Raw genomic sequence first — 25,917 nt, 5'->3', positions numbered from 1 at the left:
AAGTGCAGATTATGCAATTTGAATAAAGTCAAAATGTGGATTGTGCGGACTGTATAAATTGGCAGTGTGGGTGGAGCAAGCTGTACAACAGATTGAGCATAGAATATGTGGGCTAAAATGTCATATGATGAAGGAGTGGGTTGGATAGGAATGGTATTGGGAGTAGAAAAGTGATGGCAATGCAGACCCATTCACAATGATAACTCTACACTGTGATGTGAATCTGTAAAAAATGTTGATATTTGGAGTATATTGTCGTCGCCATATATCCAGCTGCCACAATATTCATCCCTTAGGGCTATTGCTTCTGCTATCTCAAGTAGCTGGCTATCATCTTCATTGAACCTATAATTATTATCAATACTCAAGTCATCAGCACTGAAGCTATTGTTGTTGGACTGGTTATTTTCCCTCACTATGCTGTAAAAACAATTGTGTTGGATGTAAGCTGCCTTTGTGATGGCACTCTCTGAGGGCTCCCAACCAGTTGGCATTAACCAGGCATATAGGATGGGGCCCACTGTTACAACCAAATTTTTTATACTCTGGTGCACAGTGAAGATAAGCAGAGAAAAGTGAGTGAAGGAGTGGATAAACTCCTTTAGGGTATAACCAAGTTTGTCGTGGGTAAACAACAGAAGAACTCACTGAGGAGTCTCTTTGATCTATAGGGGTTTATATACATCTACAGGCTGTTTTTCTACATGTGTACTATACAGTTGATAAAGTAGTGGCTGATAATATCATAAGGTGCAGCCTGTGTGAACAGCTCCACTACATGAGAGAATTGTATCTAAAAATAACGGAGAAGCATTGCAGGGCAAGAAAGTGCAAATACAAGTGGAGTTTAAAAGTAAAGGAAAGTTCTGCATGGCAAAATAGTACAAAAAAAAGTTCAAGTGGAGACTAAAAGTTGGAAGTCCGAAAATTGTGTATTGTAACACTACCTCCCTCCTAAAGCTTGATTTCCAGGTGAGACCAAGTAATGGAGGTAGTAATTAAATTTTCAGGCATTGGTTGAAAAAGATAATCAAAAAAATTTGAATCCATGCCTCTAAGCCTCCTAGGAACCAAGGGATTCTTCGGATAAAATTGAGAACAACATTGTGGGAGATGTCCAGATGGGCTTCTGGTTCCCATGTCCTGCCCTTGTTTTGATAGCCCTTCCAGAGAATTACGAACTCTAATTTTCAACACTTCAAGTGTGCATCCAGCACATGTTCAACATCAAATTCCTCTTCACCTTCTTGGGTGACTACAACCAGTCCGGGCCAGTCCATGTGCTATCCTGGCAGCAGCCCTTTGTAGGGTTTCACACGGCTAATGTTGACCGTGGGTGTCAAAATTATATTGTGTAAGCAAACTTCAGAGCTTTGCCCAAAGATTTATTCTGTGATTATAACCAGCTTTTTGTGGCTATCATTAATTTTCACATGGTATTTACATTTTACGTCTGTTTGTTATATAAAAAGCTTTGTACCTACATTATTACAGCATATATTATCCAAGAATCCTTCTCCCTTGCTTGTTCTGGTGCCCTGAGGGTCCAAATATCTAATAGTGGGTACTATCCTCATTCATTTTGGGAGTTCCAGCTGCACTGCATTGGGTTTGACTTCCTTTATCCTGTAAGGGCCAGTCAGTGTTCTAGACTTCCAATCTTTAATTTTAAATAGTCAGTATCTAACCAGACCAGGTTGCCAGCCTTGTAGTCAGGGCCTTAGAGCATCTATGCTCTGCCCTGCCCTCCACCTGCTCTGCAGTTTGAAATAGCACTTTGTGTTTCATTTAAAATGGATTTTATGTCTTTGGCCATGTTCCCTGCAGCCCCATTCTTGCTTTTGCCAGGTTCTACACCCATTCTAGGGAGGTACAACCTTGTAACCTCAAATGGTGTCTTTTTTGTAGCCAACAGCTGTTTGATATTGTAAAAGGACTAGGCTATCTTTAACCACTTGGCCCAATTTGTCTGCCTGTCATTAATAAATATCCAGAGATATTGCTTTAACTTCTGGTTGAGTCTCTCTGTTTGTCCATCCGTTTGAGGATGAAACACCATTGATAATTAGGTTTGATGCTTAGCATCCGGCATAATTATTTTGTGAAATTGCTAGCAAATTGGGGTCCCCTATTGGAGATAACCATTTCTGGTAACCTGTGGATAGACCATACAAAATCTTTAAAAAAATATGCCGTATCAGTGGCTGTAATGGTTTTGTTGGTGGGAATAAATACCACTTCTTTGGAGAAGCAATCTACTACCACCATTACTGAATCATACCCATTTGATTTGGGCAGATCTGTTGTGAAGTCAACCAATATGTCCTGCTAGGGTCCAGCTGGTATTGGGTTCAGCATAAGTTTACCCGCTGGCAGTTGATGAGAGTTTTTTGCCATAACACAGTGAAGACAGCATTTTAAGTATTCTTGTATGCCTTTGACCATGCCCGGCCACATGTAGTTTCTGGAGACCAACTCCATTGTCCGTTGCCACCTGGGGTGCTCAGCCACTGGTGTGTTATGGTGTCTATCTATGGCCTTGATCCTTGCGGACTCAGGCACATAGATTTTGTCTTTGTAATAGAAAATCCCATATTCCCATAAATAATGCTCATTGTCATCAAGGTGTGCCTTCTCTTCTGATAAAATATCTTCCTCGAAGACTCCTAGAAGATTTGAATCCTGCCCTATTTGAAGATTGGCAACCATGGATTGATCTATCAGGGTGATACCTTTGGCATGATCCTCTCTTCTAGGCAAAGCATCTGCTTGTTCTGTAGAAGTACCAGGCTTATGAATTAATTTATAATTAAACCTAGACAAGTACATCACATTATGGGCCTGTCTTTGGTTCAAGTCCCGGGCCATTATAAAATACTAAAGCTTGAATGATGGCCAGCATTTTTTCATCATAGATATGATAGTTGCACTCTGTAGGCAACAAATCATGCAATAAATAGGCACAAAGCCTCTAAAGATTTTCAGGGCATTTGATTGATAGAACAGCCCCAGTGGCAAAATAAGAAAAGTTGGTTTCTAGTTGGAACTCTTTGTCTAATTCTGGAAATGCTAATATAGGCACTGTTGTAAACACTTGTTTAAGCTTATCAAAAGCTTCCTGTGCCTTGGCACCCTAATTCCAGACAATATCATTTTTTGTGAGATCGTTCAATGGTCTCATTATTTTTGCAAAGTTTTCAACAAATCTCTGGTGAAAATTGCCTAAGCCAAGGAAAGCCCTAACTCCTTTGACACAAGTAGGTTTAGGCCAATCCAATATAGCTTGAACTTTCTCAGGATCCATCCTGTCCCTATAAGCATCAAAGAACTTCTTCCACAATCCTGTTATACTTAGCCTTATTGTCCGTCTTCATAAATCTTAATAAATTGTCAATGTAAATGACAACACAGTCTTCCATATCCGCAAAAAATTCATTCGTCATGCTCTGAAAGGTTGTTGGTGAATTGGTCAACCCAAAAAACATGACAAAAGGTTCAAAAGATCCTTGGTGGCATGTGAATATGCCCTTCCAAGCATCTTTTTCTTTGATGCATACATTATTGTACCCCCATCTGAGATCCATCTTTGTTAAGATATTAGTGCTAGCTAATTTATCTACTAGCTGACTGATCAAAGGCAGCGGATATGCATTTTTAACCATGTACTCATTTAAGTAACAATAGTCCATAATCATACACTTTCTACCATCCTTTTTAGGAATGAAGAACACCAGAGACGTCATAGGGCTCTTGGAAGGTTTGATGTAACTCTTTCTAACCTGTTTGTCTATAAAGCTAAACCTTTTCTGGGGCAGAGAGGGGAATCATGTGTCCCTTTTGTGGTTTTAAGGTGTCCTTCAAATCTATAGCATGGTCCCAATGTTTAGCCTCTGGAAAGTATTCTTATTTATGTTTAGAAAAGACTTTCCAGAAGTCATGGTACTCTGGAGGTACCAGCCTTTTAATCTCTTCTTCAGGTTTTACCTCATCATTGCCATTGTCAACTTTATCCAAGGATTCAAGTTTGGCATAAATGTAACCAGCATTTATCCTTTCTTCAGTCCTGGTTTGACAGACGTGATTTGGCTTACCCAAGTCATTACACTTCTGAGGGCAATGTGACAATGTGCCAATCCTTGTCTGCCAGTTGATCTCAGGATTGTGTTTAAATAGCCAGGTCCAGCCCAATATTAAATTGATCTTCCCTAGTTGGGTAGTCTCGGTGGTGACTTGTTCCCTGTGTCCTTGGTATTCGACCACAAAAGGACATTTGTGCGTAATGCAGCCACCCACATTTAATGTACCATCAAAATTATAAACAGGAATAGATATATATAATTTTACAAGGGGGAGTCTAATCTGCTCCACTCAGGCCTGGTCTATGAAGATACTGTTAGCACCTGAATCAAGCAGTGCACTTATTGGGTGTACTGAGCCTTGGGCAAGGTCTTCCACACCAACATTTAAACAGATCTCTTTTTGAAATAAATATGTGTGCATCAACACACACCTTGGGATTTTGTTAAAACTGTGGCCAGTCTTGACATTGCAATGGAGATGAGGTGAAAGTGCCTGTCCCTTGGGACGTAATCTAATTGATCACTGCAGCCTTAATACCCTTGGTGTCATATGATCTTGCCCTATTGGCTCCTTTTTTGATCTGCAACATAGCACTTTGTTGATAGTGAGCTCCCACAAGACAATAAATGTGCCAAGTCCACAATGTGGATTATTTCTTCCTCCAATGATGTCTCACTTGTCAGGCATCCCCCAAGGCATAGAACAAGTTTAAGTAGGTCTAAAAAAGTACGCTGCTCTCTGCATTCTCTGTAAAGTAATTGTTAGCGTGAATAGTAAGAATATAAAAATAGTATGTTATACTCAAAAATATAGCTTCCTTTGGGCTTGTATAATATCATATGTTCAATACCACTTTCCATAAGGCCCTGGATATTGAAAAAGCAATGGTCAAACAATATACACATAAGCATGTTTTACTACCATATTTTGTCAGAGAGTTGAGGATTGTGCATGCTGGTGAACATGAGTTCGAGTCAACTTGAGGGTCACCATGAACCGGACACCACTGTCAGTCCTCAACTTGAAAGCAAACTTCTAAATCAAGTTAAACTGTTATAATACACAATTTTTGGACCTTTAACTTTCATTCTCAGTTTTCACACACTGTGCCATGTGGCACTTTCCTTTTGTTCAAACTCCATGTTCTTGCGCTGCACTGCTTCCCTTTATTTTTAGATACAAATATCCCACGTAGTGGAGCTGGTCACACAGGCTGCACTCTATAACATCATCAGCCACTGCTTTCATCAACTGTATAGTACACATGTACAAATAGCTTGTAGTAGTATAAATAGCCCAATAGATTAAGGAGACTCCTCAGCAAGTCCTCCTGTTGTTTACCCACAACTTACTCGGTCCTACCATTAAGGGGTTTATCCACTCCTATTTGCTCACACTCACTTGTCTGAGTTGTGCACCAGAGTATCAAAACTTTGGTTGTTATATAAACTCACCACAGTCATTTTCAAGACTTGGACATTCAAAGGCTAGGTGTGCAGGCTCATTATCATTCATTATGATGCCCCAATAGCATGCATGCATCAAGCTTCCAGTTGGTGTCCACTGGACAAAAACTCAGGATGGCTTGGCATTGGCAATACTACTGACTGAACTTGAAGTTGCCAATGAGATATTTGGTGACCTTGCCACTGGTACTGGCACTTGCACATCAACTTAAACTTGAAGTCACCTGAGGTATATCATGTCATTCCACTTCCTGACACCCAGGCTATTGGTAATTAGACCAGTTACATTCATTGATAGGCTGGCAATCTGAGTGGCATTTTTAAGCTAATATACCTAGTAATCTAGTATTACTACTTCTAGATTTTGTGGCAGTGCATGCAACCTTCAACTTCCCAGTCAGGTCTTCATAGGGTCATGCCAGCTTTCTCCAAGGGTATTCAAATTTCCAGTTGCTATATTAGGCATTTGAGGCAATGCTGATGGATATGGTAAATTTCATCATGATTTGAGTATTAGTATAATCAGCACTGAGTCGGAATTCATATGATTCAACTTACAGATTTTTTACTATTCCCGCAATTAGTAGGCCACAACCTTCCCCAACTTCAAGTTGAAACTCAATTTGAACTTGAACTTTATCAATTGCTGAACAAGCAGCTACTCAGCCAATTGATACTCCTGCCAGTGTAACTCAGACATTACTAATTTGGACACCCTCGGGCTCATACTACTGGTCAGTACTACATCGTATTCAAAGACTCCAGTTCAAGGTCATTTTTACTGACATCAACTCATCTGATTCTCCAATTTCTTTACTAGATTAACTATAATTTGTCAAAGTATCCTATGCCAGTGGATTTCCAAGCTGATTTGGAGGATTCAAGTCTGAATCATCACTCATCTGAGTCAGCAACTGCCAGTGATGTGGCAGGTTTTCTCCAGGTGTGTATATGTGGACAATCTTTCTCCCACCTAGGTCCTTTCAGTAGGCACAAGAAATCATGCTGTACATTTGTATTAAAGATGGTAACTACAATACAGGCATATATATATAGTACCTACTTTAGGGTAGGTGTTTGTGTTGAGCAAACAGAGATGGGTAGTACAGTCAACAAGTAATAGTATGTAGGAGTTCCGTAGGTGGCAGTATGTAGCTACTTGAGAAAAAAAATATAGTCCATGGTGAACACAGTTCGTCACAGTTGATTTGGTTTGAGGGGGTGTGTTGGCATATTGTGTTTATAATACACTCACATACTATCCTTTTATTTCTTCATTCCCATACACCATTCTTTCTTCTCTACACCACCAATTTGAGTTCAGGTGGCAATCAGCTGGAATGAGCCACATGGCCTCACATCCTCATCTGATATGGGTTCCATCAGAGACCCATCTGGACCTCATATGATTAGATTTATCTGTAGTTTATATTGGCTGTATGTGAGATCCACGCCTAAGTCATATCCATGACACAGGCCATGGTTTCTGGACTTCCAAAAAGTCAGAGATCCTCAAGTCCGAACTCCCAAATCTTTGGTACTCTTGGAATTACGCTCCTTGTGCTCTGCTGCTCCGCATAGCCCTGTACCCCACTCCCACATGGTACTCTGGATATCCACTCCCATACTCTTGCCCTGGACTTCTAGTCCGCCATACATTTTCTCTGCATGTTCTCATATTCCTCATGGACTCTGTAGTTTAGACCTTATGGTACACTCCCCTCGCATATGTTTTCCCCTTGCTAGATAATTGTCTGAATGGAACTCCGTACCTACATTACGGGTTACTCCTTACAAACTCTAATCCCTCCAATTGTAAAAACCAAGAGTTTGTTACTCTGGCGCACAACTCAGAAAAAACTATAAAGGTAGTGAAGGGAGGGAGTGGTTACCCTTAGGATAGGACTAAGTTAGTTGTGGGTAAACAACAGGAGGACTCGCTGAGGAGTCTCCTTGATTAATTAGGGTATATATACAACTACAGGTTGTTTGTACATGTGTACTATATAGTTGATGGAGGCAGTGGCTGATGATGTCATGAGGCACAGCCCATGTGACCAGCTCCACTGTATGAGAGACTTGTAGCTAAAATAAAGAAAAAAGGCAGTGTAGTGCGAGAAGGTGGAGTTTGAACAAAATAGAAAGTGCCGCAAGGCACAGTGCGTGAAAACTATAGAAGAAAGTTAAAGAGGAGAATGAAACTTAAAGGACCAAAAATTGTGTATTGTAACACCAATAGTATATAAGCTGTAGCTCCTGTACTCCGTTCCTGCAGTTCGGATATCAACAAGAAAAGTACTGGGCTGAAATGGACAAGAAATTACAAGAGCTCCAAGATAGCATTATTGACCCACTGAAACTGACATTGTATGTTGGCCTTTAGAATATCTAATGTAATAATCATACACCAATATGTGTAACAACCTGGAGTTTGTATACTCTGGCGCACAACTAGAACTAATTATAAAGGTAGTGAGGGGAGTGGTTACCCTTAGGATAGGACCAAGTTAGTTATGGGTAAACAACAGGAGGACTCGCTGAGGAGTCTCCTGGATCTATTGAGGTATATATACTACTACAGGTTGTTTGTACATGTTGTACTATACAGTTGATAAAGCAGTGGCTGATGATGTCAGAGGGTGCAGCCCGTGTGACCAGCTCCACTGCATGAGAGACTTGTAGCTAAAATAGAAGAAAGGCAGCACAGCATGAGGAAGTGGAGTTTGAACAAAAGGGAAAGTGCCACATGGCACGGAGTGTGAAAACTACAGTAAAAGGTTAAAGCGGAGAATGAAAATAAAAGGAAAGTTCTGAAAATGTGTTATTGTAACAATATGATCCTAGCTCGACAAGTCTCACCGTGGCGCTTTCCTGACTACACACAAGAAAGTTATTCCATATTAGTACCAAAACTATTCCCACCTACTGTACATATTCCAGACACTTATGCATCTCAGTCTTTTATCCACAGACTGAGGTAAGAGTTCATACCTATAAACACCCATAGAATAATACTGATATTACCATAGTAGATTCCTTTACTTCCATAGGTACTTATCAACCACTCAGTCTTGTATCCACAGACTGAGTAGATTCCTTTACTTCTATAGTTATTTTAGGTTATGAGCCCCACTAGCTCCAACATGTCATCATCCCAAGAATCCTTGAGAATAAATGTCCCTAAATTAGATGACAAAGGCATGAACTGGTCTTCCTATAAATTGAGACTAAAGTCAATTATAGAGGCAAAAAGGCTGGTTATATTCCTTAAAGGAAAAGCTAAACCACCGAAGCCATTCAGATTGAACTCTAATGAACAACCCATTGAGAAAGATGGATCACTTGCTGATGAGGATGATGTTGAAGATCTAGAAGAGAAAATAGACTTCTTCCAATAGAAAAAAGCCAAAACCCGCCAGCTCATCATCAACTCTGTGTCGGATTCAATGCTGAATAGATTAAAAGCTACTGCCAAAACTGACGAACTCCATATTATGTGGCAAAAACTATGCAAACTATATGAAGGGAAGAGCAACATGATACAACTTGACATGTGGAGAAAAATCATGAGAATGGAAGCCTCTGAGGAAACAGATATCACTGAGCATATCAACAAAATGCTTAGGCTCAGATCTGATCTTGCAGGAATGGGAGGAAGCCTCTGAGGAAACAGATATCACTGAGCATATCAACAAAATGCTTAGGCTCAGATCTGATCTTGCAGGAATGGGAGGCTCTATAGGAGACCCCCAATTTACTGCTATGATCATGTTATCACTGCCTGATAGTTTCTGCCCCATGCTATTAGCTATTATGGCCAGGTCACAACAGTCCAAGATTGCCCTCACTCCCAAGGATATAATAGCACATATCCTGGAAGAAGCAGATCACCGGACATTACACTCCAGTCAACAAGACTCAGGAGCAGCCCTCACTGCGAAAGCTAAAGACAAAAGAAGTCAACAAATGAACACAGGCTCCATAAGCAAATGTGATGCCAAACATTATAAGTGCGGAAAAAGAGGCCATTTTGCCAGCAAACATAGAGATCCCAATAACACCACAGATATATCTAATAACTGTGGAGAAAAGGGAAAAATGATGTTTCTTCCAAACAAACCAGAACATATAGAAATTGCTGGAGGCCCCCCGTTAAAAGCCTTAGGCAGAGGAGATATTATGGTCCAACTACCTAATGGTAGTAAACACTCAACTACTGCCCCAAAAGACGTAATATACGCACCCCAAATATCAAACATACTAGTCTCCACTAGTCAGATTGACAAGGCTGGATATTCTGTCCATATTGAAAGAGGTTCATGTCAAATATTATTGCCAAGCCCCAAGCATCATATAAAAGCCTCAATCCCGAGCAAAAAGGGGCTATATCAAGTCACTGACACAACCCCACTCCTTGATATGTTCAAACATTTCGGCAGCACAGCTATGACAGTAAAACTTGATATTAATCAACACCATAGAATGCTAGGCCACATATCCTACTTGTCTGCAAAGAAACTATTTAATTCGAACATGATTACCGGTATTGATCTTGATCATTTGGTAGAAAAAGAGTTTTGTGATGCATGTGCCAAGGCTATTTCCAATGTAAAACTGTTTCCCACTATATTGTATACCCAAGCCACTTCATATGGCAAATATATCCATTCAGACCTATGGGGACCCGCATCAATACAGGATCCGAAAGGGAAGAAATACATGCTTACTTTCACCGATGACTTCTCACAAGAAGTATATGTCCATTTCCTCTTGAGTAAGGACAAAGTCCTACACAATTATATCCTGTTTGAAACATGGTTAAAAACCCAAAAGGATGGTGCCTCTATCAAGATACTATGTTTAGGTAGAGGGGGGGAATACACCAGCAAAATGTTTGATCAACACTTAAGCCAACAAGGAACTATTTGCAAACACACTGTTCATGATTTGCCATACTTAAACCGCATGCTTATAGAACACGCAAGAGCAATGCTCACATCTTCACGTCTCCCCAAGTACCTGTGGATTGAGGCTGTGAAACACCTAGTATGGCTAAAGAATTGCTCACCGACTCGTGCCCTTGGCAGAAAAACTCCATATGAAATGATAAGAGGTTCTAAATCCGACCTGTTGGATCTACATGAATTTGGATGCAAAGGATATGTCAAGGACCTGTCAGCTTGTAAACTCGACTCCTGTGCCATATTTATGGGATACAATACTGTAAGGTATCAACCTGATTAGTCTATAATTGGGTTTAGATGAACACCATTGAGAAGATCACAGCATAGACCCACAGAGGAGCACTGACAATAGCGACACTTTTTGGGCGCCAATCACAGCAAGGCGAGACACCGCCAAGACAAACAAAGCACTACATTCTCTCCCAGACAAACTCACAGGTCCGTCCAGGGGAGGAGAACATTGTTTGTCCTGGGACAAAGACGGCTCTCCAACAGAGGCCCGCAGGACAATCCGCCATCAACAAACAGTGGATTACCCTGATTATGAAGAAGGATCAAAAGATCCAAATGATGGACAAACAGCCACCTTAGGAAGAGAGGATTTCTCACTCCCTAGGGCAACTGAGCCTCTCATCACAGCCAGACAAGTCCACCATATGATGGACAGACTGGTAAAGCAATAGCTCGACCAGTGGAGGGAACGGCTGCGCTATATAGGGGAAGAAAACCTCCACAGAGCAAAGCACATAGAAAAAGAAATAGCTTTTTTGCATTGAGCAAGAGAAGCTAGATCCTGGGACCCGGTATATAAAACATCATCGGCAAATGATAATTCAGATGGATTGTATGATCAGCATCCAAGTAGGAGATAATGCATACAAAAGCACAGGAAACCCAATGAAAATCTGGAAGCATCCAGAGACACCATCATGGCTCCCCATCATGTAGACAAGGGAAGCACCGAATATAGACAAAGAGCATCTGCCCAGCAAATGTTGAACAATCCACCTAGTGCACCCATGAGAAATACTAGGTTCCATACAACCAAAAAGATTGTACAATATATACGCAAACAAGACCAAGAGGAATATGGACAACCATATTTCCTGGATACTCAAGCACAAGACCCTAACAGGGGTTGGTGAGAGAATAGGAGGGACCATCACTCACAGAGGTATAAGGGAGGAAACAGAGGAAAACTTCTGCCTCCTCCCCCAAGGACCATCACCACCTCCAGGAGGAGATGGTGAAAAAAAACCTGATGATGATGATAACTTGTATCATCAAGACTTGGAACAGACAAGGTGGTCTAGGGCCGTACCAACACAATAAACAGACCAAAGCTACGCCCCAGTAATCAACCCCAGCCGGGCTAACTATAAAAAGCACATCATAAAAGATACTAACAATTCATAGAAGAGTGAGTTGGACAATCCAGAATAGGCTTGGTAGAGCTAAAAGGGATAAAAGTCACATTCCCTGACAAGTACAAGGGCCAGGACAATATTGAGGTGCTCGACACCTGGATTTGGGCAGTACTATGCTGGATGCAAGTTTGCAAGGCAATAGGCCCCGAGCTTGAAAGAGAACAAATAGACCTCCTGGGCACCCGCACAGATAGTCTAGCTGCCCTATGGATTGACGAAGAAGTTGAATCCCCAGAATGCAGGCAACGTAATTGGACATTCCCGGACATTGTCTGTGGACTGTATAAATAATTCATCAGGGAGACAACTGCACAGAAAGCAACAGATGCCTTCCACGCAGTGAAGTACTCTTGCAGTAAGGGTGCATTAGCATTCCTAAACAAGCTGCAGCACCATGCAAATTGCATGGTGCAGTACCCTGATGAATATATGTACAGGCTACAATTTTTTAAGGGATTACCTCTAGACCTTATAGAGGATGTGTTGAAGGCCAAAAGGATAACAGCAGAAATGTCCACCCTCAACAAGATCATTGACGCTGTATGAGAAATGGAGAGCACCCTGCAATTTGTAGACTACTACAAAAGGCAGGTGAGCCCAAACATTTTGTCTCATAACAAATCTGGCAGGCAATCAGCTCACCAGGGGAATGAGAGGAAGCAACATCATACCCAGCATCACCCGAAGAAAACTCTCTTTTGGGTGGTAAATAAGAGAACCCAATGGAAGGAGCAAAGGGGCAGACTCCCAGACAGGACTTGTTGGAGGACCAAAGAACCCAACTGAGGGAAAAATGGTTCTCACAATGTAAGGACATAATGGGATTTCCACCCAGGATGCCCCCATTCAGAGAAGTAAATGACAAAATACCCCTTATTGATCCTGATAAGAAGTATATGATGCACCTACCTAGATGTCCAGACGCTATGAAGTCTTAGCTTATGGAAAAAATAGACAAATACACCACAGCAGGGTGGTGGGAAATGACCGGTATACCACAGGCATCCCCAATGCTAGGTATTCCCAAAAAGAATGGCACACTGAGAACAGTCATAGACTGTAGGAGACAAAATGATAATATCCAGAAGGGTATTACCCCATTCCCTGATCAGGATCAGATTAGAATGGATGTCTCTAGAGCAAAATACTGCTCACAAATCAACATGCCCAATATGTACAAACAAGTATGATTTGAACCGGAAGATGTCTGGAAAACAGCTTTCTCCATGGTATATGGGACCTTCATCAGTCACATATTGCAACAAGGTGATTACAATACCCCTGTAACATTTTAACGCCTAATGACAGTGATATTCCAAAAGTACGTCAGAATATTTCTACACATCCTTCTCGACAACATGTCCATCTACAGCAGAACTGTAGAAAAATACGAACAACACCTAACATTGGTGTTCAAGGAATTAAGAGAAGTACAATCTCTATTCAACAAGCATGGACTGCCTCGGTCATATAAATGACAACAGGGGCCTACATGCTGACACAGACAAAATTTCTAAGATCAGGAACTGAAGGATACCGCACAATTTGCATGATATCCAAAAATTCCTAGGCTTGACAGAATATCTGGCACATTTTATGCCTGATGTGTCAGCCTATACTGGCCCCATTTCAGGAATGATGAGGAACGGACACCCATTCTACTGGAGACCTTATTAAGAACAAAGCTTGAAGGAAGTGTCTAGCCACTTGCTGAGAGCAATCAGGGACTGGAACTAGAGTCCAATGTGAGTAACTATATTATTAGAGAGTATGACAGGTATACAGTACCTAGAGTCCAATGTGAGTAACTAGAGAATAGGAAGCATTGGACTCTGCAGTACTGTCCGAAGTTTTGTAAACAAAGGTAAACAAAGCAGCCACAAAGGCGAAATAATAGAGAACACAATCAATAGTGAATGATAGAAGAATAGATAGAGAAAGGAATGAAAATATATAGGTAGCACAAAGGTGCAGAATCACCAAAACTAACACTCCCCCCTGATGCTGCACCTCCCAAGCATCAGCTCCCCCCTGATCTAATAAGTCCCATCATCTTCCTGAACACTTCCACTTTAGGCTTGGCAAAAGCCTTGGTCAACAAGTCTGCAGGCATTTCAGCAGTGGGAACAAAGGTAGGAGCAATCTGCCCAGAGTCAACAACATCTCTCAACCAATGCCATCGCAGATCAAGGTGTTTCATCCGACCATGGTGCTCAGGGTTCTTGGATACAGAGATGGCAGATTGGTTGTTAATATGAAGGGTGGAAGGAGAGGTGATAGGATATCCCATTTCCTTCAACAAATTTCGCATCCAGCAAATCTCTTTGCCAGCCTCAACAGCAGCAATGTATTCTGCTTCAGTGGTGGACAGAGCAACAATGTTCTGAAGCTTGGAGCTCCAGGAGACAGCACCAGATCCCATCTTGACAATATAGGCACCAGTAGAACGACCAGAGTCCTTGTCACCACTATAATCAGCATCAGAGAAAGTGGTGAAGAGTTCAGTGGAATTGGGATCAGGACCAAGGACAAGGGAATGATCAAGGGTGCCTTGCAAGTAGCGGAACAAGTGCTTGACAGCGCTCCAGTGAGTAAGACCAGGATTAGAGTTATATCTGGCAAGGACTCCAACAGTGTAGACAATGTCAGGATGAGTGGTAGTGGCCAGATACATCAGAGCACCAACAGCAGCAAGGTAGGGAATGTCCTTCATCAAAGCAGCATCACTGGATGTTTTGGGAGACATGTCCTTGGTGAGGCGCAAACCAGGATCCATGGGAGTGGACACAGGCTTGCAGTCCTTCATGCCAAAGCGCTCCAGAATGTCCAGAGTGTACTGATGTTGGGAGAGGGAGATGGTGCAATTACTTAGGTCTCTAGTGATGGAAATGCCAAGTAGGTAAGAAGTAGGGCCAAGATCACAAAGCTTAAAGTGCAGGGAGAGGTCCTTGACAGCTTGGTCAAGTGCAGAAGTAGAAGTGGATGCCAGTGTCATGTCATCAACAAAGACAGGCAGGATAATGCGCACATCAGCTCTGTTAAAGACATAGATGGCAGAGTCTGAATAAGTACGCTTGAATCCGAGATTTTCAAGCACAGTGTGCATCTTCTGGTTCCACATTCTGCCTCCCTACTTTGTCCCATAGATGGCCTTGTCCAACTGGCAAACAAGATTGCGAGGACCCTGATGGAATCCCTCTGGCTGATGCATGTAGACCTTGACATCCATGACTCCATTCAGGAATGCATGGGAAATGTCAATGGAGCGCAAATGGAGGTTGTGGATGGCTGCAATGGCAAGGACAACTCTGATGGACGATATGCGGACAGTAGGTGCAAATATTTTGAGGAAATCAAAGCCAGGGCGCTGGTTATAACCTTTGGCCACATATCTGGCCTTGTAGCACTCAACAGTGCCATCTGAGTTGCGCTTGATCTTGAAGACCCACTTGCCACCAATAACCTTGACTCCAGGAGGTAGTTCCACTAGTGACCAAGTACCATTGCGCTCATGAGCTTGAAGCTCTTCCATGGCTGCCTCTCTCCATTTATCTGCATCAGGACGCTTCATTGCATCTGCAAATGACCTAGACTCAGCAGAGTCTCCAAAGTGTGCCACTTCATCATCAACTGCCTCAGAATCACTGTCATCACTCTCAATGGCAGGAGTAGGTTGTCTGTGTTGAAGCCACCATGGTCTAGGTGGTCTCCTAGCCCTTACAGGGCGTCTTAGTGCAATAGGCAAGTCAGGAGAAGGTGAGCGATGAGGAGGGTGATTTGGAAGCTCAGGAGGTTGATTCACAGGTGGTTTTGCATCAAGGTCCAAATGAGGCCCATTGTCAGGCAATGGCTAAGGCTGCTGAAGTGCAGCTGGTGGGCCCATATCTCCCCCTGGACCTGGTGCAGGGACATCCTCAATCAGGCCCAATGGCATGGATAGCAAAGGTGGAGTGGGAGGTGGAGGCAGGACATTGTCAGAAGACCTCTTCAAGCCAGGGAAGTAGCGCTCATTAAAATCAGCTCTCTCAGAGATAACAGTGCACTTGGTGGTAGGATTGTAGAATTTCCATCTCTTGTATCCCTCAGGGTAACCAATGAACACACATTTCTCCATATGAGAGCCAAAGACGCCTCTTTTGTCCTTTTGCACATGCACATAGGCAGTGCAGCCCCAAATGCGAAGGTGAGACATATCAGGCTTGTGTCCATACCACAACTCAAATGGAGTGGCATGGGCCACTGCATCAGTGGGACACCTGTTCCAGACATGCACCAAAGTGGACAGACATTCACCCCAGAAGCTGTTAGGCAATGCAGACTCTGATAACATGGCAGTGATACGCTCAGTCAGAAGTCTGTTTGCTCGCTCTGCCACACCATTCTGCTGAGGACGATTCCTGGTGGTATGCTGTCTGACAATCCCATGGTCATCTGTGAATTGCTCAAATTCCTTGGACATGTACTCTCCCCCTTTGTCATCGCGCAGAGCCTTGATTTTACGCTCCAATTGAGTCTCAGCATAAGCCTTGAATCTCTTGAAAGCATCAAAGACATCTGACTTGGCCTTGAGAGGCACAACAACATAGAATCGACTGTGATCGTCAATGAAGGTGACCCAGTAGCAATAACCAGAGAATGTGGGGGAAGAGACTTGGTGTACATCAGAATGGATGAGGTCCAAAGGATGAGCAGAGCGAGTATCAGATGAGGGGAATGGATTGGCATGCATCTTGCCAGACAAGCACGGTTCACAGACAGGATCAGGAGCAGCCTTGGATTCCAGTGTAAGCCCAGTGACCAGATCTCTCTGTATCAGTCTCTTAACATCAGCATGATGGTGGTGAGCTAATCCGCGATGCCAGAGCATCAAATCAAGTGGTATAGTCGCAGTAAAATGTCCCACTTCAACACAAGCAGCAGTAGATCCATCAAGGAATGCTGCATTGTTGTCATTGATAGTTGCAGTGAACAAGAGAGTGTTGTCACGCATAAAGGACATGGAATGAGATGAAATAGTGACATTGAAACCACTTTGACGAGTTAAATACAAGACTGAGAGGAGATTATTTCGAAGATCTGGTACATGGAGCACTCTAGAGAATTCCACAGCCCTAGCCACTTTGCCATTCATCACAGGATTAAACACCACAGTACCAACACCAGCTGAATAGACAACAGTGTGATCAGCCAGCTTGATTGGCACACGATATGGGGTATAGTGGTGCATCCAATGACGATGAGGTGTCATATGAGAAGTGGTGCCTGTGTCTGCATTCCAATCAATGTCAGCATCAAGTTGGAGAGGGCAATGAGGATCAGAGGGATGAATGGAACAAAGACTTGCATTCCCAGCTGATTCAGTGACCACAGTAGATGAATTGGCATTGTTGGCCGAAGATTTGGGCTGCTGAGAGGTATTCTGAGAGTTGCTGGAGCCTGCCTGAGCCTTATTACCACGCTTGTAGCGATTCTTAGCACCCTCCACTGCCTGTTGGCGACTAGCAATGTATCTGTGGCATTTGTCTTGGGTATGACCAAGTAAACCACAGAAATCACACTGAACGCGAGTAGAGGTGGTGGATTGGTTGCAATGATGGCAGTTAGGATGGGTGCAGGTGCTATTGGCAGTGGTAGACGAAGAATGCAAGGCAGAATCGACTTCAGCACGACGACGGCGATTGACCTCTTCAGCAAGGAAAGCATCCCTGAGCTGGGTCTTGTCCAAGGTGCCCAGAAGTAGTAGAGATGAAGTGAAGTGGGCATATTGATCAGGAAGCGCCCTAATTATGGCCATGCATGTCAATTCATCGTCCAATTCAGACAATGAGAAGCCAGTAGGACAAAGATTTTGAATCTGATGCATGCCTTCGTCAATTCTGGTCATGAGAGACTGCAGGGGCTCGTCCTCCTTCTTTCTGATAGAGAAGAAGTCATCATAGGCATTAAATCTCGTCCCAGGCTTCTTAGAGACGTGCACAATTGCCAGTTTCTCCCAGATCTTGACAGGATCATCAATGATGCCATCAAGATGGATGCGCTGCTCTTTGGTGACATTGAGGTATAATGCACCAGCAGCCTTTTCAGCTCTCAACTCCCATTTCTCTATTGCTTCAGCGTCAGTCCCAGGACACTTTTCAGCGCCAGAGACGAGCCTCCACAGTCCCTTGGTCATCAACCAAGCTTGCATTTCACCACTCCACTGGGGGTAGTTAGTGCCAGACAAGGCATGGAACTTGGGATCAGAGTCAGACATGATGGGTGTTGTATAAGACAATAGAGCAATGATAAATGATGTAGGAGACGGCTATAGGCGATGGAATAGTGGCAAAGACAATGGGCAACAGTAGGAGGCGAGCAGATAAGATGGTGAGGCGGTAGAGAGAGGATATGGAGAGGGTCAGAAAGCGCAAGGATAGGTCCAAATAGGGTCCAAAAAGCGTCCAAAAGCGATCCAGGAGGGTGCTAAGGCTTCCTAGTGCTGCTACAGGGTTACGCCTGTGTTCCCCTTTCAATTCCACACTGATATTAACAGAGAAATCGCCTCGAGACAGTGTTGGTTAATAGGGCTTGTATATGAGTCAACAAAGTGACTTAAGCTCCCCAAACACCGCAGACTGAGAGAGGCTCTAGGCAACAGCAAACTGAGGCAATGCAGGCGAGCTTCACAGTCTATAGGCTTGTTCTATCTGATAATGGACAGAGTAGAGAAGATTGGAGCTTTATGCACACACCAGATATGCCAAAAAGCGAAAAATAGGGCAAAAAGTCGAAATTGATGCAGAGACAGATAAGATGGATGGATTGCCACCAAATCAGAGGTATAGGGAACGTTTTTATAGAGTAATAGATGGCCCAAATATCACAAGAAGTGAAGCACAGGATGTGGAGATATGCAATAGGAGTCCAATAGGGGTGAAAGTGCCAAAAATGCGAACTTCACAGAGGATGATGGAGTGGATGGATTGCCCCCAAATTGAGGGTGTAAAGTGCAATAGTATAGGGTAGTAGATGGCTCAAATAGGGCCAAGATCCGAGCACAGGATGTGGAGATATGGAATAGGGGGCCAAAAGGTGATCAAATGATGATGAAGGCTCACAGAAAGATCCAGCTCAAATCCAACCGCTCTGACAGGTCTCCTGGGGTTATTTAGGCCGTAGAAGACGATGGTAGAAGTTACAGGACGATCAGATAAGGATTGGGCAAGATATGGTGCAGATAAGACCAAAAAAGCGTCCGAAATGGGGGTAACTTGCAACAAGGAGTTGTTGTTGGAGATCAAGATGAGATCAGAGTAATCTGAGGTGATGGATGAGATAATAAGAGTCCCAGAAGACGATGGTTACGATGGATAAGCAGTAGGATGCTTGGATGGTGAGATATGAGGTCAGGAAGGTGGCTAGAGCACAGGGCTCATAACCTATTAAGAACAAAGCTTGAAGGAAGTGTCTAGCCACTTGCTGAGAGCAATCAGGGACTGGAACTAGAGTCCAATGTGAGTAACTTTATTATTAGAAAGTATGACAGGTATACAGTACCTAGAGTCCAATGTGAGTAACTAGAGAATAGGAAGCATTGGACTCTGCAGTACTGTCCGAAGTTTTGTAAACAAAGGTAAACAAAGCAGCCACAAAGGCGAAATAATAGAGAACACAATCAATAGTGAATGATAGAAGAATAGATAGAGAAAGGAATGAAAATATATAGGTAGCACAAAGATGCAGAATCACCAAAACTAACACCAAGTTCCTCTGGCAAGGTCAAATCACCACTGTACCCAACTTAGCCCTCAAGTTCCAAAGCCTCAACCCTAGCACTGAGTGGCAGGACTTGTTCATTGTCGAGGTCTCCCACTCCCAATCACTTGGGGACGTCACCCAGAAGGTGAAAAAGTACTGGGAGGAGCTCCCCCACCTTGTTGGCATTCTAGTGGTCAAATTCTACGAGTCCCACAAATATGCAAAGCCCCAATATGGGTACGCTGAACCCGTCAACATGTAGTATTGGTACAACTTACAAAAGGATGACAATATCAAATATGGCCCTCTGAGGACAGCTGACGGCGTAACATGGGTGGGTAAATTTGTGGTGGATATGTACCTGTATAAAAAGGACCCAAAGATTATAGGGAAGGAGAGCTATGCACAGCATCTTCCTACGCCCGTAGTACTGGTGTGTCCCTTCTTGATCACAACCTTCTTTGACTAATATAACATACATACAGAGGGTGGTACCTAATATAGATGTGGGCCATCTCTATCCCACTCAAGCCCAGAAAGACAAATTCAACAAAGTTTTCAATTGTGTTATTACCATGATCAATTTTGGAGATGGAGAAGATTATGAGGAGTGTGCCCCAGACTGTCGCTAATCTAGAAGCTGAAAGTGCAGCAGCTCAGATGGCAGTGCTAGAGGTTGCTACCCAGGAGTCGTCCTCTTCAGAGTGGTACTGATTCACGCACCCCCACCACTACTCTACCTACTCCCCATTTGCACCCCCAAGTATTGCCTAAAGAGATATCTCCCATTGATCTCTCAGCCTTTGATATCCAGCTGGACTTTGATGATTTTCTTCAGGCTTTTCAAGGATCTGTAGTTGATTTGGCACATAGACGTTTTCAGGATTATTATAATGCCCCCCGAAGTTGTGTTAAGGCAGCTAGGAGAAGGAGTCCTTTTCACTCTGAAGAAAAAGTGGGTCGGCTTGTTTGACAGAAATTGGGTGTAGGTAGCTCCAGCAATAATGTCAGAAGGAGGAAGTGAAAAATGGATACGGACAACATTATATATATTACTTCTCTTGTTCTTGTACTCTGCACTTGTAAACAATATGTTACTTAGACATGTACAACTTCTCTTTGTATTAGAACAAGCAAATTCTATATGTTACTACTACATATTTCTAATTTGGGATATTGCCAGTGTAGATTGAGGTGTTGTGTCTTGACAGCATATTTACAAACAGGTCCTAGATAATCAAAAGTATCAATTTCATATTAACTAGTGTTATTATATCATAAACTGACTGGATGTGTATGGTGTAGTTTAGGTTCAAGGAGAAAATGGCACATGTACCAAGTATGGTTGATCACACATGTCCTGGATGTGGAAAGCTTTTGAAAACACCACAAGGTGTCATGGCTCACCTATTAATGTCAGCAATGTGTGCTTAATATAAGAAAAGAAAGAGAAGAGAACTTGAGGCAGACAACCTAGGCCCTGAACAAGTAGTATTTGATGAAGTCAACTTGGATGAATATGTTTACGACCAAGAAAACTATGACTCAGATGGGTCAGAAGATATATTTCTCAACAGCTTACAAGAACCATTCAACAATTTCCTGAATGATCCTGCAATGCAAGGCAACACCCAGGATAACTTGAACCCTGACCCAGAGATGCAGGCTGGCAGTCCCAACTCCCTGCACTTGAATCCGGATGATGATGATGATGATGATGATGAAAGAGTAGTGGAACAAAATGAGAATGCTGGCAAGGTTATAAGGGTGGATTTGAATGCTCATAATGAATGGAGGGAGATTTTTCACCAGTTTCATCAAAATGACAATGAGATGGACGTTGATCTTTCAGATAATAGATGGGCTCCATTTTCCACAAAATTAGACTGGAAATTTCTGCACTATGTTGACACTATTTGCTGGTTTGGGGCTACAAATAACTATAACACAGAAATGTTTGAACATTTTCACATAGACATGGCCAAGAATGCATGGAGAGCATCAAATCATAGAAATGAGCGTGCACAAATGACCACCTAGCCAACAAGACAAGAAAAAACTGCGTGGTTTGAATGCTAGCAATTGTCTTTACAAAATAGACCAGTTTTACGTCAGCAAGATATTCTCCAGAATCCATACGTGATATCAAGGAGTTTCTGAATTGCCTAATGCATGGTCAGCCAGGTTATATGTCCAGAAATTAAGTCAATATTGAAAATCTCCCATTTGATTCACTTGACATATTCACTAGTTTCAAACTCACTCCAATTCACCTTGGAGATGATGCTAGTGCAAGTGTAAAGTACAAAGTCATCAAAGCAAGACCTAGGTCCAAAGGAATTGCTCCACAGTTTGATAATGTTGTTGTATTAGACTCATTAGAAGCAGAGTCAACAGGTGTTGCTAGTAATATTCTTCCCTAATTTCATGATCAGTTTCAAGTTGTGAATTAATGTTTCATGATAGAGGTACACGTGTTGGAAGAGTTAAAGTAATATTTAAGCTCCCTGCCATTTTTCACAGTGGTTCTGTTGGTATACCAAAATATTGGCCCAAAATTCCATTGGCATACATTGAATAGTACACCAAGTTGAAGAGTAGTGCAGATCCAGCACACATGATGTATGTGGTTACAAAACCTACATTTAGAGCTGATGGTACTCCATAGTACCATTGAGCAGTATACAACAAGGCTGCCACTTGTTGCCTTTGTTTGGAAAAGATCAAGTGCCTGCTCACTGGGGTGCAGAAAATGCTTTGGATGGTTGTGATAAATTTCTATTAAATAATTGGGCTAGTTTGTATGCATACCAAACTATTTGGTGAATATTAATTCTATCATTATTAGTATCAGAAAAAGGTTCTCATAGACATACATAAATGAGCTGGTATAGCTGGTATAGCTGATATAGTAACTATAAGGCTTCACATAGAGATATATTGGGTATAATAGGAATTTAATAGCTATCATAGAAGCTATAGAAACATACCCAGCTATATAGCAAAATGGTTTTTCCTGATGTCATTTATATTTCCCAGGGTAGGGATGGTAAAGTTTGGTTTGGTTCTATTCTCAGACACTTTTATCTGAACCCCAAACAGAACTTGCATTGAAATTGGTTGAACTGGACCAAACTTGGACCAAACCAACCAAATCAATTAAATCCCCTGCACTTGCCATATATAGGGACAGATTAGGATGCCAAAGTTTGGTTCAGCTGAGACAGGGGGTCCTAGGTGTCCAGACCACTTGAGAGAGGGCCAGATGATGTGTTAACGTGTCATCTGGGTTCTCCCTCAGGTAGTATGGTTGTAAGCAGGATGGCGGCATAACAACAGTGGTGGTGGTTGGGAGGAGGCAGCAGCTGCTGCTGCTGTGGTAGTGATGCAACAAGGCAGTAGTGATGGTGGTAGTGGAGAGGAGGTGGTGGTGATGGGTGGAGTCAAGGTTTGTTGTTTCAAACAGGTTCAAACCCAGTTCAACTAAAGGGAAGTGCCACATGGCACAATTGTCCAAAAGAGAGAAAAAGGTTGAAGAGGAGACTGAAAGTTAGGAGCCCAAAAATTGTGTATCGTAACATTAGGGGCCATACTGCTATGGCCTTGATATGTTCAGTGGTAGGAATGTTGATTTACGACCTTCATACAATCCTATTTGCTTCTAATGTAACCACTGCAATACAAAATACCTTGGAATCTGCCACAACTACCTCTGTTATTGAGACAACCAGAACTGTGAACACAGTTTATTCATTTATTCATTTAACATATCTACAATTTTTCTCATGGATATATTTGGCTATGCACCCAGTGATATCAGTGTAAGAATAACAATGAATAGAAAACCAGTAGCATACCCTCAGTTGTAGCCAGACCAGCTGAGGGGAAAAGTAGAACAAGAACAAATATGTATGAAGAAAGTAGAAATGGGTCACGTGTAAGTTTGAATATATCATTGTATCGCAAACCCTATGGTTTCTTTCCCAACAACTTCATCCCATATTCTTGCAATGATAATGTTTAGAAATAATACAGGAATGCCAACAATAGAGAGTTAGAGTATTGTTTCTAAGTATAGTACACACTGTGAATACTTCCTTCAAATGCAATTGAAGTGGAAACAATGAGACAAAAACACAAGTTAAAATATTTCTGAAGTCCAATATACTGATTAAGAAAATTCTGGTGCATGGAAATGTGCCACAACGTTGCTGAGCGAAGTCATATTCTAAAGTAGCTGTTCTTTCTACTCACACAATTTATCCCTTACACCACATGGGCTATAAGTATCAAGTCTTTACATATTGTGTAGCACATATGTAACATAAAGAGAGCACATTTGTATACTATAAGTACAAAGCATGGAGTTTCGATCAGAACTTGGAAGACAACACATGTAGTACATGGATAATAAACACAAGGAACGGTGGAACAGATGGGAGAGGAGAGGGTGAAATTCACTTGTTGCCTCTTACCGCATCCTTTACCTTCTTGAGGAGACTGGTCTTTCTTCCTAGGCCAGTGGGAGACCCAGGTGAGCTCGAAACGCCGTCGAAAAATCCGTCTATCTCGTTCTCGCTTGATCGTACGCAAGAGTCAGCGTCAATGTGCGGTGTTTCAGGAAGTTGCTTCTCTTTACGGGGTCCATCAATGTAAACATACACATCTGAACTGTCGGACGTTGGCGAAGAGTTGTCCTGAGGATGTGTACGGCTTCCAGTCACACCTACACCGGTGAATCGTCCAAGAAAAGAGTTATGCGTTCGATGGGTTGGACGACCGTGAAGTACAGTTGACGAGTTCTCAACAGATAATGGTCCAGTTGCCTCTTCATACCCAATTGGGACATTTGGAGCATCGCGCATCTTACGTATACGATGCATAAGCGACGTATTGCGCTTTGGTGCGCCGGAAGTGTGGGCTACGACTGGGGAATAAGAAATGCCGTCTTTATCTGCATGGCCACTTTCCGGAACGATAATGGGTTGGGGGGGTGGAAGGGGAGATCGCCTGGAAGGGTAATGAGGCTCACGGTCGGTAGGGTCGCGGGTCTTAGCCTTCACATCATCATCAAGGTACTCCCTATAAACCTCATGAATATCTCGATTTTCCATCTGACGTTTGCTGGTAGTATGACTCCGAGAACCATGCCCTTCATATCCAAGGACATTCGAGTTTGAGGGGTTATCGCCATCGTACCTAACAGAACCACCACCAGCAAAAAACTCCTGATAAGGTTCTGGCTCATGGGTACCCCAGGCCTCGGCAATTGCATCCACCCTTCTCTTAGAAGAATCATAAGAAGAAGAGATGGTAGCTTTATATATATCAGGAGATAGGTGCAAAGACCTGTTGGGCTCAGTGGGCTCTTCTGTTGGAGTTGAACTCCAAGCAAGCATTGGTGCTTTGGTTCTATGCCGATTTCGAGATGGAGCACAAGCATCAAAAGGACCATCGTGATGAAACACTGGATAAAATAACTGGACATTAGATAGATATGTTTGATACATGCAGCTAAGTAGACATACTGGGACCAACGCTTGTAAAATCGAGCCTGTCTATAACATCTGCATGCATAGAACCCTTTTTTGTGCGTGTCTTCACAGTTTTGGCCTTCTCCAATGCATTAGCAGCTTGGAGAACAGAGTCTTGGGACTGCGACCGACGCCCTGCTGGGGGAGAGCGATTATGTGCTCCGGATGCTGGACTAGATGAAGAAGATGAACGATTATCGAAAAGAGATGGATAAAGAACGTACGGGACAGTAGATTGACTCCTGCCTAGTCTCGTGCGAGGAGAATGGTCGGGATTGCGGACTTGTACAGTGTCTCTAACAGCTTCGATCATTTTATCGCGATGAGGTTTTATCGGAGTAAACATGTTTCGCGAAGACAATTTTGAGGGAGAGATGGGTGGAAGGCGAGGTGCTGGTTTCGATGAATGTATTGGATTAGAGAAAGGGTCTGAGGTGGATTTGTGTCTCTGACAGTGTTTATTGGAAGAAACTGGGGAGTGCTTTGATGGAAGAAACTTGGCCTGCGTTACGGACATGACTAAAAGTCTGAGGATATGTTCTTCCCACGCCAAGGATGAGGCCTTGCTATTTAGTGGGCCGGCACCACGGTTCCAGAAACAGCATAATTTCAGCCACCTGGCTGGGATACTTCAAATATTATAAATATATACAGTGTAACGCCGGTCCTTGACACACAAGATGTAAGTGTGTGGACAAAAGTAATACCA

General features: G+C 42.7%; 5 protein-coding genes across 5 annotated transcripts; 1 reads left to right on the top strand and 4 right to left on the bottom strand.

The window, feature by feature from the left end:
* Nucleotides 1-4,140: 4,140 nt before the first annotated feature.
* Nucleotides 4,141-4,326, bottom strand: SERLADRAFT_343767 (uncharacterized protein; the record flags this gene model as incomplete). Its single annotated transcript, XM_007312458.1, has 1 exon — nt 4,141-4,326. A coding segment is annotated over one exon (186 nt), but the record flags the coding sequence as incomplete, so codon positions are not given.
* Nucleotides 4,327-16,534: 12,208 nt separating this feature from the next.
* Nucleotides 16,535-16,990, bottom strand: SERLADRAFT_342874 (uncharacterized protein; the record flags this gene model as incomplete). The annotated part of the gene is made up of 1 exon (XM_007312457.1): nt 16,535-16,990. A coding segment is annotated over one exon (456 nt), but the record flags the coding sequence as incomplete, so codon positions are not given.
* A 75-nt stretch (nt 16,991-17,065) lies between these two features.
* SERLADRAFT_344599 (uncharacterized protein) lies at nt 17,066-17,731 on the bottom strand (the record flags this gene model as incomplete). Its single annotated transcript, XM_007312456.1, has 1 exon — nt 17,066-17,731. A coding segment is annotated over one exon (666 nt), but the record flags the coding sequence as incomplete, so codon positions are not given.
* A 2,534-nt stretch (nt 17,732-20,265) lies between these two features.
* On the top strand, nt 20,266-21,714 carry SERLADRAFT_404718 (uncharacterized protein; the record flags this gene model as incomplete). The annotated part of the gene is made up of 4 exons (XM_007312455.1): nt 20,266-20,381; nt 20,558-20,629; nt 20,985-21,089; nt 21,120-21,714. 4 exons carry the CDS (start codon nt 20,266-20,268, stop codon nt 21,712-21,714), a joined length of 888 nt encoding a protein of 295 aa, XP_007312517.1.
* A 2,168-nt stretch (nt 21,715-23,882) lies between these two features.
* Nucleotides 23,883-25,747, bottom strand: SERLADRAFT_454923 (uncharacterized protein; the record flags this gene model as incomplete). The annotated part of the gene is given in 4 exon segments (XM_007312454.1): nt 23,883-25,141; nt 25,203-25,381; nt 25,433-25,671; nt 25,690-25,747. 4 exon segments carry the CDS (start codon nt 25,723-25,725, stop codon nt 24,132-24,134), a joined length of 1,464 nt encoding a protein of 487 aa, XP_007312516.1.
* Between the last annotated feature and the right edge of the window lie 170 nt (nt 25,748-25,917).

Source organism: Serpula lacrymans (assembly GCF_000218685.1).
Source record: "Serpula lacrymans var. lacrymans S7.9 unplaced genomic scaffold SERLAscaffold_1, whole genome shotgun sequence".
NCBI lineage: Eukaryota > Fungi > Basidiomycota > Agaricomycetes > Boletales > Serpulaceae > Serpula > Serpula lacrymans.
The sequence above is the reverse complement of the archived record's forward strand: the minus strand, read 5'-3'. Positions and strand labels throughout refer to the sequence as shown.